At 44.0% G+C, this 16,383-nt stretch overlaps 1 protein-coding gene across 1 annotated transcript; it reads right to left on the bottom strand.

Annotated features, from left to right (window-relative positions):
* Nucleotides 1-11,347: 11,347 nt before the first annotated feature.
* Nucleotides 11,348-15,655, bottom strand: LOC101486966 (olfactory receptor 6N2-like). Its single transcript, XM_024805561.2, has 2 exons — nt 14,746-15,655; nt 11,348-11,655 (listed from the first exon to the last, which is right to left on the bottom strand). Exons 1-2 carry the CDS (start codon nt 15,653-15,655, stop codon nt 11,348-11,350), a joined length of 1,218 nt encoding a protein of 405 aa, XP_024661329.2.
* Between the last annotated feature and the right edge of the window lie 728 nt (nt 15,656-16,383).

The raw sequence follows: 16,383 nt of genomic DNA, 5'->3' as shown, positions 1-16,383 counted from the left end.
GATAATCATAGCAAGACATGGCAGGAGTAACACAACACTGACTCATGCTGACGGGAGACTGTCAAAGTAAAACAGGAAGTACACAGGGGTGCAGACAGGGGGGCAGGAGAGAACACGGAGAGAGCACAGACATAACGGGCTGGGGAAAACATGGGATAAAACATAAGGAGGAGAAACAAGGCATCGGGACTCACAGATGCGTGGACACACATGGAGTAAGGTCACGAGGGGAAATCTCATAAACAAAACTGAACAACCTAGGAATCACAGAATAAATAAAGAACAGAATACAAAAACACAAAAAAACTAAGAACGCTGGGTCAAAAGGACACAGGACCATGACAAAACCATAGTGAACAGAATAACCTAGGAACCAAATAATACAGAATGATCAAAAATATATGAAAACTAAAAAAAACTGGATCAAAAGACCCAGGACCATGACATTAACCCTCTGGGGTCCAGGGTATAATTGGCCACTTTTCACTACTTTTGATTTCATCTCAATATTTCTATGGCATTATTTTAGTGCCTCTATTCTGAGCGCACCTAAAAAAAAATTGCAAGCGCAAATGTTGCATGTTGAGGAGAAAATTATTTTGCCAAACAAAATTCATTTCTGTGTACAAGAAATATATTTTAGTGTTTGCGATTGTCATTACACACAATAACAGCATTTTGTCCAAAACTCAAATGAGGCAGTGGCAGAGGAATGCAGAATGGCGGAGTTTAAAATATTAGTCTTTCTGGATCATGAAATAAACTGATGTTGCCGTATAAACTTCAAATATCTGCTCAGTTTATCAAGACATCACATATTTGCCAGAGTGCTCTAACTTTTTCGGAGATGCCTGCTACCCACCAGCTGACCCCAAAGCTGGACTGGAATCGGGCATACTGGGAATTTGCCCGTTGGGCCAATGGTAATTTTATGTTTTTATGTTTGTTTGTTTGTTTGTTTTTGTAATGGTATAAACAATGAAAGGTGGTGGATTTGCCAATTGGTCATGATGGACTCTGGGCTGGACCAATTACAATACATCCGTATTGAGATGAAAAGGAACGCAATTTGTCCTGTACTTCTGCTAGAATGAAAAACAGAAAAGCTGGAGTTATTCTGTGTCTTTACGCTGCACAGCTGCCTCTTCTTCTTTCATTCTCCCCCCTCCTACTCCTGTTGCTACTTCAATCATGAAACTAGTCAATGATCAGCTGATCAGCTTTTTTCTTTTGTTTGTTTATCGCCCACTTTGCACCAGAAAGAGGAAACCAGCGGATGTCGCGCTAAACAACAGCAGCACATTTAAGCAGCTGTTGTTAGAATTAATTTAATATTACTTTCTAGTATCAGCTGATGTTTACTGGAGCCACAGCTGTAAAAGCTGCTTGTCATGATATGGGTTTGGATATCTGGTGAGAGGGAAACACGAAGGTGAAATCAAGAGATGTCCTCAGTGGTCATCTGATGTAAACTGTTTAGAACTCATACATATATACCAACAAGACAGTGTACATCACTGTCACAAAAGCGTTTGTTTTCATCCAAAGGCTTTATGGTTTTTCCTATAATACCTTGTGGCCACTCTCTAGTCAAAATGCCCAGACCGATTTTTTGTCCCAGTCAAGCTGACCAGGTGGTCAAGGTGCGGACTCACAGTCTCTTGCTTCTACAGCCGAACATAGCAGGTGGGCTAAAACTTTGTTATCGGTAAGCTGAAGAAATTAATCTCTAACGAGTTAAAATACCATCAGACTTTATGCTGCTTCCTGCTTAATTTTTTGATGTCAATCAGTTGTTTTACAATACAGTGGAACCTGGACTTACGAATACCCCATTTAACGGAAAATTCAAGTTACGACGGCACTTAACAGCAAAATGCCCGTGTAACGAAAACCGCTGGCTCTGATTGGCTGATCCTAGAATGCCTACAATGCCCACAATGCCTTCCAAATCATGTGACAACCCCCTTGGCTTTCGTACTTGCGCTTCGCTGTTCCACTTGAACGACGTATTGTTGTTGCAGTTAGCAGTTAGCAGTTAGCAATTAGCCTATAGCCTATCGTTCACTCAAAAAGCGCGATGGGTGCTTCGACTAATTTCGTAAGTCGGGGTTCAACTGTACTCAGTATTGAATACTTGGAGGTAATTTTTAGTGTATTTCCTCTTGTACTAGTAGGCCTATGATACAAGCGGGATTAAGCACATCTATTCTAATACTCCAATTCGTGGACTGAGTCCTTGTGTTTACATGTTATTGAAATTATTTGCACTTTGTTCGGTTTCTGATAAGCGTTTGTGTATTGCTCCAACAATGACTTTATATCTGATGGATCTAATGAATGTTTACCATGAAAAGTGAATTATATGGTGACTATAATTCCTGAATGTTTGAAGCCTTGTAGATAATCTTTAACATTGCTGCAGGTTACAACTAAATTTTGAAGACTGATACTTTCAACTTTGAAACTTGATATCTTAATGTTGTTCAACATGACTGAACTGATAATGATTGAATTGATGATAGCTGATCGGAATAGTAGTTACTGCAGTGTGACACTACTTTAGTTTAATTTGTGAGAGTTATTCCTAAATTGTTCGTGACATATATTGGACCATTGTTTATAGGTCAGGTTTTTATATGGGACAAATCCAAAGACCAGGTCAGCGATTCCAGAACCCAGAGTGTTCCGGTGTTCACTGGACGGCGAGACAACCCAAGATCCTAGGAGACGATATACATACACACGCACAATCATTTGCACATTGATCGACTACAATCCTCTACTGTACAAGTAGTACGGTAGGACAAACAATCACACACACACACTCCTCATCGGATGGACTCTATTGCAATACACCCGTTTGTCATGGGCCCCACCGTTACCATTTGGACTTAAAAAAGACTAATTCTTTACTTGTGCACAATTTTATTTTATTCTATTTTTTTGCTACTTTGGGGGAATTTTTTATTTTTGAAGATCTGTTAAAACCTGTTGTAATTCTGTGTTGTTAAAAAAATAGTTGCTGGTCCGTTTGTGTATCCACCATGCTTCATCTGTGTGTTCTCCCTGCTGTCATCCGTCGTCATTCTCCACTGATCATCCTCCTTCATGATTGTAGAGTACACCCAGCACAGACACACGCACACACAGGCAGGTATAGCCAACTTCCACGTTTATTGATATATTTGTATTTTGACAGCTGACTCAGTCGCACCGTCTGACAGCTCGAGCCCAGCTGATCTCCCCTGGCCGCTCCTCCTCGTCTCACTATAAACACAGCGGAGGAGACCATCATCAGTCCATAAACAATATCAGCTGTTCTTACCGGCCTCGCGGCGCCGCCCCGTTGAGCCTTCCGCTCCACTCCTCCCCTGCAGCTGCGCCCGGGGCCACGCCTCCGCCACAATGATCATGTCCTGGTTTGTGTTCACTAGTTTAGTTGTTCTCAGTTTAGATAGCCTTCTGTTCCTTTTGCCGTTTGCCCATTTTTATTTTGTGTTTAATAAACCACCTTCACACCTTTAGTGCCTGCGTTTGGATCCTCCTTTTCTTTCTTCCACACGGCTCACTCAACTCGCCGTGACAGTACGGACCAGCCAGATATGGATCCAGCGGCATTCAACCCACCCAGCGAGCTTCAGGAGGCCGTTATCGACTCCGCTTCAAGGTTAATCAATCTGTGGGTAGAGCATGAGGAAGGAGCGTTTCTCTATGCTGTGGAAGACAAGCTGCAACAACTTATTTCCGGTTACCCCTGGTTATTGGGCTCACTGCACCCGATCGTACAGAATTTTGTTCTTCACAAGCTTCACCTTCACCCTCCCGCCGCTACCGCTCGCCCACTCGCTTCGATGGAGGACGTGCCGTCCGACCCGCCGGACAAGGAGTTTCCCGGCCCGTCGGAGCCGTCTCCAAGGAGGAAGCGACGTTTGCGCCGCCGGCGCGGCACTCCACGGCCAGATGGTTTTGCTGGGTAATACAGACGTTTTGTCCAGGGATATTCAGCCATTGTCAAGCCGTTGCATGATCTCACTGCTGGTTATTCACCTTCCCAGAGGAAACTGAGACGAACTGTAAAGCCAGAGAATTACCTCAACCCCAAAGAGCCATTTGGAAGACAATGGACGCAAATGTGTCAACAAGCTTTTGAGTCCATTATTGACAAACTTACTTCTGCCCCAGTTCTGGCATTTGCTGATCCCAGAAAACCATACACACTCCACACTGATGCCAGTGCCACAGGTCTTGGTGCGGTGCTGTATCAAGAGCAGGATGGAAAAAACAGAGTTGTAGCATATGCCAGCAGAGGTCTTTCCCGGAGTGAGTCAAAGTATCCCGCCCACAAATTGGAGTTTCTTGCTTTGAAATGGGCGGTGACTGAAAAATTCCATGACTATCTTTATGGTGCTCAGTTTACAGTTGTGACAGACAGCAACCCATTAACATACCTCTTATCATCAGCAAAACTTGACGCTACCGGTTACAGGTGGCTTTCAGCTTTGTCCACTTTCACCTTCAAATTAATCTACAGAGCAGGAAAGCAGAACTTGGATGCTGATGGTTTGTCTCGCCGACCTCATGGTGAACTGTCTGATGATCCTCTGTCACAGAAAGAACGTGAGCGAATCTGGAGATTTGCATGGCAACATCTCAATGAACCAGATTATGTCTCTATTGACCACCATACCGTCAAAGCAGTTTGTGACCGTCATCTGGTGTACAGTTCAAGCACTGATCCTGATCTTGCTCTGGTGTTATCCATGTCTGTCAATGTCAACAGTCTGCCTGACAGTTTCACGGACGACATCCAGTTCACCTCCATGGTACTCCCCCGAATCTCAACAGCTGACCTTGCAGCCAAACAACGCCTCAACCCTGTCATTCGGCATGTCATAGCTCAGGTTGAGCGAGGAGAGTCACCACCGCCATTCCTGAGGGAAGAACTTCCCGATTTACCTCTATTACTGCGAGAAGTAAATAAACTGGAGCTCTATAACACCCTTCTCGTCAGGAATAGACAAGTGGGAAGTGACTTCACATACCAGCTAGTGCTACCCGTGGAATATCGACCAGTTGTACTACACCACCTACATGATCAAATGGGTCACATGGGAATTGACAGAACACTAGACTTGGTCCGTTCCCGGTTTTATTGGCCTAAGATGACGAGTGATGTGGTCCATAAAATAAGACACTGCAAAAGATGCGTGAGACGCAAATCTCCATCTGAACGAGCCGCACCTCTGGTCAATATCAGAACCTCTCAACCCATGGAACTGGTGTGTATGGATTTTCTCTCTGTGGAACCAGATCGTGGAGTCAAAGACATACTTGTCATAACTGAACATTTCACAAAATATGCCATTGCTGTGCCAACACCAAACCAGAAAGCCAGGACTGTTGCCAAATGTTTATGGGACAACTTTCTTGTGCATTATGGTATCCCAGAACGCTTGCACAGTGACCAAGGCCCTGACTTTGAATCCAGAATCATCCGAGAGCTTTGTGAAATGGCTGGGATCCACAAAATAAGAACCACTCCATACCATCCAAGAAGCAATCCTGTTGAACGGTTTAACCGAACATTACTGGATATGATAGGAACACTCACAGCTCAACAGAAATCTCTTTGGAAAGATTTCGTAAAACCCCTGGTGCATGCATGCAATTGCACAAGAAATGATGTTACAGGTTTCTCACCATATGAGCTTATGTTTGGCCGCCAACCTCGCTTACCGGTGGACTTGGCCTTTGGACTACCCCTTGCCAAAGAAGGATCAACATCCCACACACAATATGCGGAAAAACTAAAGTCCCACCTAGAAGAAAGTTACAAGCTGGCCATCGAAAACTCAGAAAAGGTGATGAAACGTAACAAAAACAGATTTGATAAAAATGTCACTGCGTCACAGCTGAATGTTGGAGACAGAGTTCTTGTGAGGAAAGTGCGGCTAAGAGGCAAACACAAGCTTGCAGATAAATGGGAGTCATCTGTGTACATTGTAGTGAAGAAAGCCGGCACTCTTCCTGTGTATACAGTTCGACCCGAAGGCCAAGACAAGCCCCTGAGAACTTTACATCGAGACCTCCTACTGCCCTGTGGGTATTTACCACCTTCTGAAAAGGAAATGGTTACTAAGCAGAAGAGAAAAATGCCTGTCTTACCCCTGTCTCCTGTACGTGCTGATGCTAATGGCAATGATGAAGAGGAACTCATCTCATACCTACCTGTTCCTTTCTCTGCTGAACCTGTCACCTTCACAACAACCATTGACTTACCCAATACTCTGCAACCTGTTCCACTTATCAACCAGCCCGATGTCCCTGTAGTATTGGCTACAGAGGTAGAGAACGCTATTCTCTCAGAGGAACCTGTACCTGTTGAAGAGGAACAAGTTATTGCTAACGGAACTTTGGAAGCTGGCTTTGAGCCAGTTAATCTTGCAGAAACTTCTCATGATGAAGAAAGTCTGTCTTCTGATTCAGAAGCATCCAGAAATAACTTGTCACAACACTCACCTACTGAATCAGAGCCTCTGATTCCTGAGGCAGAACCACCCTTGAGGCATTCAACCCGCCCCAGGAATCCTCCTGATCGGCTGCAGTACATCAAGCCTGGTAAGCCTCTGTTAAAGAGCGTTCAGACCTTTCTGCATGGGTTAAGTTCTGTCTTCTCCTCGCTCTTCAAGACGATGAAGAAGAGGAGACGATGCCTTCACACCTCAGCAACCAGTCATTCGCTGCCAGCCTAGTCCATGTACGAGGATGTCCATGAGATTAGGGGGGGGAGAGTGTAACCACGGTAACTTCTGACCCCACTTCTGCCAGTCCCTTTATTGTGGCGGGAATAAACCCTGTATAAGTTCCGGGTAAATCAACTGCATGTTCCCTGCTCTTCTAGCTGCTGTTGTCCCTGTGGTTGGCGTACTTGTCAGATATCGACAAATTTTACACTACAGACCAGTTGACAGCGTGCAATAACCCGGCCGATTCATTCATCTTTACACTACCTCACAATCGACTCAACGGTGAGTTATTTGTTTGTTTTGTTTTGTCACAATTAATGAAAATGCAGAGCCGCGATCGCACATCCTAAAACGCCGGTAAGCTAATGCTAGGCTAGCGACAGTAAATCAAATCAAATCAAATCAAATCACTTTTATTGTCACATCACATGTGCAGGCACACTGGCACAGCACATGCGAGTGAAATTCTTGTGTGTGAGCCCCACAAGCAACAGAGATGTGCAAACACAACAACACAAACGAGCAAAATACAAGAATGGCCAACCTGAAACTAATAAATATATGTACAATATATAATAGTGTATGCATTTCTGGATGTGTATACTAAATATTTTCCTACGTGTGTGTGTGTGTGTGGTGTGTGTGTGTGTGTATGCACATTTTTACAAATTAAATAGTTAAAAAAAATTAAAAAAATAAATAAATAAATAATAATAATAATAATAATAATAATAATAATAATAATAATAATAATAATAAAATATATAAAATATACAGAGTTGAATATGTGCAAAACAAGTGGCATTTATATACAGTGTGGAGTGCATAATGTTAAAGTTCCAGTAGTGAAGCTGAGGTGTCTATGACGTGTTCAGCAGTCTGATGGCCTGATGGAAAAAGCTGTCTCTCAGTCTGCTGGTACGGGACCGGATGCTGCAGAACCTCCTTCCTGATGGAAGTAGTCTGAACAGTTTATGGCTGGGGTGACTGGAGTCCTTGATGATCCTCCCCGCTTTCCTCAGGCACCGCTTCCTGTAGATGTCTTGGAGGGAGGGAAGCACACCTCCAAGTCCACTATCAACTCCTTTGTCTTTGCGACGTTGAGGGTGAGATGGTTGTCTTGACACCAGTGGGTCAGGGCGCTGACCTCCTCCCTGTAAGCTGTCTCATCACTGTTGGTGATAAGACCCACCACTGTAGTGTCGTCCGCAAACTTCACAATGATGTTGGAGCTGTTAGTGGCTGTGCAGTCGTAGGTGTAGAGTGAGTACAGGAGAGGGCTCAGTACACACCCCTGTGGAGCACCAGTGTTCAGTGTGATGGGGGATGAGGTGATGCTGCCCAGTCTGACCACTTGGCGTCTGTCAGACAGGAAGCTAAGGATCCAGCTGCAGAGGGAGCTGCTCAGTCCTAGATCCTGCAGTTTTCTGTCCAGCTTCGAGGGAACGATGGTATTGAATGCTGAGCTGTAATCTACAAACAGCATCCTCACATACGTGTCTCTCTTCTCCAGGTGTGACAGGGCAGTGTGTAGTGTCAGGGCTATGGCATCATCAGTGGACCTGTTGTGGCGGTATGCAAACTGTAGAGGGTCCAGTGAGTCGGGTAGTGCAGAGCAGATGAAGTCCCTGACCAGCTTCTCGAAGCATTTGCTTACGATGGGGGTCAGGGCTACAGGTCGCCAGTCGTTCAATGAGGAGATGGTGGAGGATTTGGGTACAGGGACGATGGTGGCCATTTTGAAGCAGGCTGGGACTACAGACAGAGAGAGGGAAAGGTTGAAGATGTGTGTGAACACTCCAGCCAGCTGAGCCGCGCATGACCTGAGGACGCGGCCGGGAATCCCGTCCGGACCAGTAGCTTTGCGTGCGTTCACCTTCCTGAAGCACTTCCACACATCCTCCTCAGACACAGTGTGCGCACTGACGTCATCCGCGGTGCGCACACTGTCCGGTCTCATGGTGTTCGCTGTGTCGAATCTAGCGTAGAATACGTTTAGATCCTCACATAGAGAGGCCGTGGTCTGCGGTGTGCTGGTTTTCCCTCTAAAGTCTGTGATCGTGTTTAGTCCCTGCCACATACTCCGAGGGCTGTCAAACTGTTGCTCCACCCTGTCCCTGTACTCACGTTTGGCTGCTTTGATCGTCTTCCGGAGTTGGTAATGTGCGTGTTTGTAGTCCGATGTGTTCGCGGAGGCAAAGGCGGTGTTCCGTGCCGCGCGAACATCTCCGTTAATCCAGGGTTTTTGATTTGGGAAGGATTTGACTGTTCTGGATGGGACGACATCTTCCACGCATTTCCTGATAAATCCACAGACTGAGTCTGTGTATTCATCAATGTCTCTGGCGGCCACGTGAAACATTTCCCAGTCCGCGTGATCAAAACAGTCCCGCAGCGCAGACTCCGATTGGTCCGTCCAACAGTGCACCGCCCTCCGGGTTGGAGCTTCCTGTTTCAGCTTCTGCCTGTAGGCGGGCAGGAGCAGGATGGAGCAGTGATCTGATTGGCCGAATGGGGCGCGGGGGAGGGCTTTGTACGCATCCCGGAAAGAGGTGTAACAGTGGTCGAGTAGCCGGTTTCCACGTGTGTTGAAAAGGATGTGCAATTACTAGTTTTATTTATTGAATATTGTTGCTTTTGTTTATTCCATTATGGCCGAATGTTGACTTAACGTATCTAGAGTTGAACGAGTGATTTGAATTTTGTAGTTTTGTCCGTTTTGGATGTTTTTTGTTACTTTTCTGATGAAATGCCAAAACGGCCTATGAGATTTTGCATTGAGTTAAATTCCACTGAGATTATTGAATCTGTTGCGCAACACCTGTGATTAAATGAGTTTTGTAAATATATTTGATTAACTTTGGATAATGTTTATTAGCTTTATTGCTGATATACTTTGATGGGACCCATGAGAATGTTTTTCTATAATAGTATTTTGAATGAAATTCATTATAAGAGATGATTGTTTATTGATTGTTGTATGAAACATGGCATTAATTACTTGTCTTTGTTATTTATGGATTTATGTATTTTGTCACGGCAGTAGAATGCTGTTTCATTTTCTTCTGTGATAATTTATGTTTTTGACCTTGTTTAGGTCAGGTTTTTTTTTTCTCCCGCGATCAGCCCTGATCAGCGCGGGATGGCGAGCCACCCGACCACCGCTACGTTGCAGTAGGAATCGTAAACCTATGGACTGAATTAAACTGTTGACACATGACCTATCACAGGTCCATGGAACTAAACTAAATCTCATACTGGATCACACCTCATCCCACCTCCTTTTGGAACCTAATAAGCTGTTTTGTATTGTCAACATTATTTTTGTTTGTGATATATATGCATATTTTTTTAGCTTTTTGTACATCTGTCTATACATTTCTCAAAAATATATATATTTTGAGCTCTACTTTGGTTTCCTGTGCTTTATTCACACACTCAGGCTCCATAGTCGAAACTAATTCTGATAGCTCATTGTCTATGAAGCTGCAGTCAGGTGCCCTGGTCCTTTAACCGCGTTACATGGGACATATAAGCAGCCGGCTGTGGTGAGTGAAAGGGACACTTTTTTTGCTGCGTCAGGTTCTGTGACTGTGTTTTCTGGAGCTATTTTTTGTGTGTCTTCTGAAGATAACAATGATTTTTCCGTCGCACCCATCGCCACTGTTCCAAAGACTGCCTTTGCTGAGCCCGCATTCAGGGTTAATGACTGTGTTCACGCTATTGTTTCTAAACCTGGAGTTACTGAGTTTAGCACTACGAGTTTAGGGAATGACTATGTTAGGGGAGCCTTTTCGTCTGCATCGGTTCCTTACGGTAAAGCAATAAACTTCCCTGAAACAGTTTTTCCTGACCATATCCCCCCATCCACACCTTCACCACAATTCAATGTGGGGTCTGTAACACAGTTAGCAGTACAGTTATTAGTTCAGTCAGCAGCCCAGCTGCCCTCAGTTCAGTATGCAGCCCAGCTGCCCTCAGTTCAGTCAGCAGTCAGTGTCTGTCTCCACTGGAGGGCCTGAGAAGCCCTTCCAGCCTCAAGTGTCGTCTGCTGGAGGGCCCGAGAAGCCCGTCCAGCTTCATGCCTTGTCTGCTGGGGGGCCAGAGGAGCCCGTCCAGCCTCAAGTGTCGTCTGCTGGAGGGCCCGAGGAGTCTGTCTAGCCTCATGCCACGTCTGCTGGAGGACCCGAGAAGCCCGTCCAGCCTCATGCCTTGTCTGCTGGGGGTCCTGGAGGACCCAGCAAGCACATCCTCGCGTCAGCTGGAGGGTCCGGGGAAGTTTGTTCAGCCGTCACCTGCTGAATCATCCCCTGCGACTTCTACACCGTCACCGGCAGCATCCACATCTCCGCCTGCAGCATCACCGTCAACTGCAGCATCACCGTCAACTGCAACATTACCGTCAAGTGCAGCATCACCGTCTGCAGCATCACCATCGTCAGATTCCGCAGCCATCCCGCTGCCGTCAGGTTCCGCAGCCGTCGTCCCGCTGCCGTCAGGTCCAGCCTCTGTGTCTTCATCCAGCCTTGCCTTTCCTGGTCCAGCTTCAGCCTCGCCTTCGCCTGGTCCAGCTTCAGCCTCACCTTTGCCTGGTCCAGCTACAGCCTCGCCTTTGCCTGATCCAGCTTCAGCGTCTGGTCCTGCCTCGTCTGGTCCTGCGGATGCCACACCGTCATCAGTTCCAGCTCGTCCTGTTCCGCTTCACCTCTGCCGGCCGCTTTCCTGGTCTCTAGCTGAGCGTCATGGCCGTCGAGGCCAGCCTCCTGAGACAGTTTGTTGCCGTCACTGGTATCGTGGCCAGCCTCCTGAGACAGTTCGTTGCCGCCGCTGGCATCGCAGCTGACCTCCGGACCTGCTCTGTTTCCACCACTGCCTTCCGCGTGGCCGGCTTCCTGATTTGTTTTGTCTGCGCCGCCCCCATTGCCGTGTGCACGGTCGGCCCCAAGAACTGTTTGCCCGTCGCCGACGTTGCTGTCCGCACGGCCGGCCCCCTGAACTGTTTTGGCTCTTGTGCTGTCCCTCCCTCTCTGTCTTTCACTCAATAGACACGCACACCACCACCATCAACTTTGCTAAATTGCTAATGAAAAACGTTGATCAGGCAGCTGTGATTGAGTAGCAATGTCCATCCAACTATATTCACAGTTGTTGTGGTCATGATGATATTGTGAGGCCACACTGAAAAGGCTCGGATGAGCTTGCCAAAGTTCTACAAGTTGTGCCTCCATCACTTGTGTCCAGCTCACACGCTGCACTGCTGTGCTGCCCCATCTTTTCACTTTCATTACTGTGTTTGCACGTGCGCAGTGTGAGAGGCTGCGTTGACACCCTCACAACGGCCAACAGGATTTCAAACAGGTTTGATTTTCTTACGACCAAACGACTGATGATCGGGAGCTGGTCGTGAGGTGTTAATCGCTTCTCGTTACCCCACGTATACTATACGATGCACAACACATGATGAAGGCGAAACTCGGGCCGATCACCAAAATGGTTGCACGACTGAAAAATCGTCTCAAAATGAGCCAAAAATCGCACAGTGTATGCCCAGCTTTAGGGAGATTAGCCTTGATGTAGCCAACAGCCCTCTGTCATTTCTGGTAAGCCAACAAGTCCGACGTTATTCCTGCGACCCCTGTGCTCCAGATCTGTGAGCTTTGTAGCGAGTTGGTCAAGTTGTTTCTTTAGATTGATAGTCAATCGTCTGTCCTCTCGTGCAGCTGCTTGCACTGAATCCACTCGGTCTTGAGTACACTTAGCCACTGTAGCCACTCTCTCGAGTTTGCCGCTAACATCATTTACCACTTCATTGGTCTTTTGAAGCTCTGTGCATAAGTCGTGTAAAGCAGGGACTGAGACAGAGTCCATAGCTTCTCTGACTGCCGAGGCAACTATTGCATTGAGGGACTTTTGTTGTTATTGAAGTGCTAGCTTTAAGCCATTAGCAATAACCTTGTTGAGGTCATCCTTAGTAACGGAGGATTCTTTAAACTTCTTTAAGGGAGAATGAACAATCTCCTTTTTCCATGAGTCTCTGGTTAATGAAGTGTCCATAGTAGGATAGGCCTCAAAATAACTAACTTGTATGACAGGATGCGTGAAAAACTGTGACTATGTGAGCAGAGCTAGAAACTATGCTGGCGAAGGGTCACGTCACAAACTTAATTTCTTAATTGCTGAAAATGCATGACAATTTCTGTCCAGTCATACTTGTCCAATAATTTGAACATCACAATCAAAAAACAGGACATGCTCAGATGAAAATGGTTTTGCAGATTTGCAGTCATCAAGTGAAATTTTTTTAAGGTATGGGTAAAAAATTCCTAGCAGTAACATGCTTGTTGACAATAGATTTTAACCATAAGAAATTTTTTAAAAAGCACTTCGTCATGGTAAAAGTGCTGTATGAATATGTTATATATTCACAATATGTTATTTTGTGAATAAGACTTCTTGTGGAAAGTGCTTTGACTGCATAGAAGGGTGCTATAAAAGTACTAGTCCATTTATGCTTTGTTAAGGTTTTTAACTATATTACATTTATAAATAATGAGTTATGGAAAGTTCAAAAGAATTTTCATTTAAAAAAACCTATTTTTTTTAAGTATTGTAAACTTCATGTAGTTGATGGAGGTGATTTTACAATTGGTCATGCTAATTTTAATTACCTTATTTAGCTGCATAAATATATATAACTGAGAAAACAGTTATATGGCTGGTGTGGTTACACGAGGTCTGCGGTTGTGAGGCCGGTTGGATGTGCTGCCATATTCTCTGAAACGCCTGTGGAGACGGCTTATGGTTGAGAAATGAACATTCAATGCACGGGCGACAGATCTGGTTGACATTCCTGCTGTCAGCATGCCAATTGCACGCTCCCTCATTGCTTGTGGCATCTGTGGCATTTTGCTGTGAGACAAAACTGCACATTCCAGGGTGGCCTTTTGTTGTGGGCAGTCTGAGGTACACCTGTGCACTACTCATGATGTCAGATCAGCATCCTGATGTGGCACACCTGTGAGGTGGGATGGATTATCTCAATATAGCAGATGTGCCCACTACCACACATTTGGACTGATTTGTGACAACTGTTTGGGAGGGATGGTTATATTGTGTATCTGGAATGAATTTTAGGTCTCTACGTCCATCCCATGGGGAATGGGAGCAGTAACAAAGGTGTTGCGTTTATATTTTTGTTGAGTGTATATAATATATATATGGTCGCCCTTAAATATATATAACTGAGAAAACAGTAAAAAATATTTAAGGGCGACCGTGGCTCAGGGGGTTGGGAAGCGCAACTGTAAGGATAGGTTGCCGGTTCGATCCCTGGGCTCTCTGTCCTGGTCGTTGTGTCCTTGGGCAAGACACTTTACCCTACTGGTGTTGGCCAGAGGGGCCGGTGGCGCGATATGGCAGCCTCGCTTCTGTCAGTCTGCCCCAGGGCAGCTGTGGCTACAACTGTAGCTGCCTCCACCAGTGTGTGAATGTGAGAGTGAATGAATAGTGGAATTGTAATACGCTTTGGGTGCCTTGAAAAGCGCTATATAAATCCAATCCATTATTATTATTATTAAAACAGAAGACACTGTGATGAATATTCATATGCTTGTCAGCATCAAAGAGAGACTTCTACTAATTGATTCATTCTACTAAATTATTTTTATGTGAATATACAATAGTAAATACTAATCTATGACAATAAAGAAGGGAAAATGTGAAATGCAGGCATATGAGATGTTTAGAATTTAAACATTACCAGAAACAGTTTAAGAAATTGTTCGTCTTGTTTTTTATGACCATTTTGTTGTCATTAATAGAAGAACAGAAATGAACATTTACATAAATGTCATGACATTTCTATAAATTTGATCTCTTTTCCTCTGTCTAGTATGTAAAATCAGAGAAAAGGTACTCCATTATCTAGTTTGCATTACAATTTAAAATTATATGCCATACATTTGATAATAGGGCAGTAATACCAGTGTTATTAAACTTGACAACAATATTTTGATATGTTTGAAAATTTCATTCATTTTGAGTCCATATATGATTGGATTTAAAAGAGGATGGAATAAAATTGACTGAAACGTCAATGTCAAACGAATAGTTTTTGATAGATCAGAATCCAGTCGAACTATAATTATATCAAGGAAAATAAAACAGGAAAAGTTGATTAACACCAGCAGGTGGGGTAAACATGTCTTTACAGCCTTTTTCCTCACTTCTCTACAACAATGATATGATATTCTAATAATCCTGATGTATGTAAAAAGTATGAAAAGCAAAGGTAGAAGGGCAATGTTTATCAACGTGACCATACCATATATAGATATTGCGACCGAGGGCACACACTGAAGCTTGTAAAGTGAATTGTTACAAAAAATTCCTGTCAGGGTAAAGCTACAGAGTTTGACATTCGAATACAACACACCCAGCACTGAGGTTTCAAAAGCAGGTATAAGCCAAGCTAAAATCAGACATACATAAATAGTTATTCTATTCATAATAACTGGATATTGCAGGGGTTTACATATAGACACATACCTGTCATATGCCATTGCTGCCAACAGTAAAAACTCTGACCCACCTGAGGTGTAATATAAAAATCCTTGGAAAAGACAGAGTGGATATGATATAGTCTGTTTTTCAGACAAAACATCAGATAAGAGCTTTGGATAGATAATCATGCTGTAAAGAACAGAGTTGATTAACAAAGCTGCAATAAAAATATACATTGGCTCATGAAGGTTTTTGTGAGTCCAAATAAGGAAAACTATAGTGGAATTAAAGCAGAGAATCAGAATATATAACGTGGATATAACTACAAAATAAAGATACCTGTATTTGTGCAATTCTGCAAACCCACCAAAAGTTACCAATGTTAGATTTAATTCAACATCCATTGACAAAAACAAAAACGTTACTGAGTATGGAACTATATTACATAAATGGTATTCAAGAATAACAAATGAAAATGCAACTGTTACTGTATTGGAATAATATATTTTCAGCACTACACTAAGAAGGTAAGTGACTGACTATATGGCTTTGTTTTATTAGAAATCTTCCATCCTCTATGGGACTCATTAGGTTCTCCACTAACATGTAAACAACTTCAGGAAATCTGACCTATAAACATCTGATCTGATGTTTATATCACTGTGCAATTCATTGAATTTGCCCATGCATTGTTTTTAAATCATTGAACTAGTATAGGCTTACTATATACGCAAAAAGTTCGAGTGTATGAAAAAAGGCTAAAGAAACCTCTTGAAAAGGAAACATTTTCTTTTTCTGTTTTCCATATGTGAATGGACATATCTCTCTGGGTTTCCGGACAGAGATCTCGGATGTTGTATTGGTATCAGATCATTTCCCCGAGTGCCCCGATTAACATAGAAACCACTGTTGCCGTGACCCTCTACATTTTATCAAGTTATATGACTATATAACACTTTAGTTAATATAAAGCATAGAATTTAGGCACTTCAGGTAACTTCATTCTAACACTTGGGTTTCTGCTGCCTGAGGTATTCACTAAGCACACAGTCTGTCGGGGCATTTCCCTGATGTATTCGTGAATGTATGTTGTCTCATCCTGGACTATGATAATGCATGGTCAGGAGCCTTC

The sequence above is a fragment of the Maylandia zebra genome, linkage group LG16 (genome assembly GCF_041146795.1).
Source record: "Maylandia zebra isolate NMK-2024a linkage group LG16, Mzebra_GT3a, whole genome shotgun sequence".
Lineage (NCBI taxonomy): Eukaryota > Metazoa > Chordata > Actinopteri > Cichliformes > Cichlidae > Maylandia > Maylandia zebra.
Note: the sequence above shows the minus strand (reverse complement) of the source record. Positions and strands in the feature narration are given on the sequence as shown.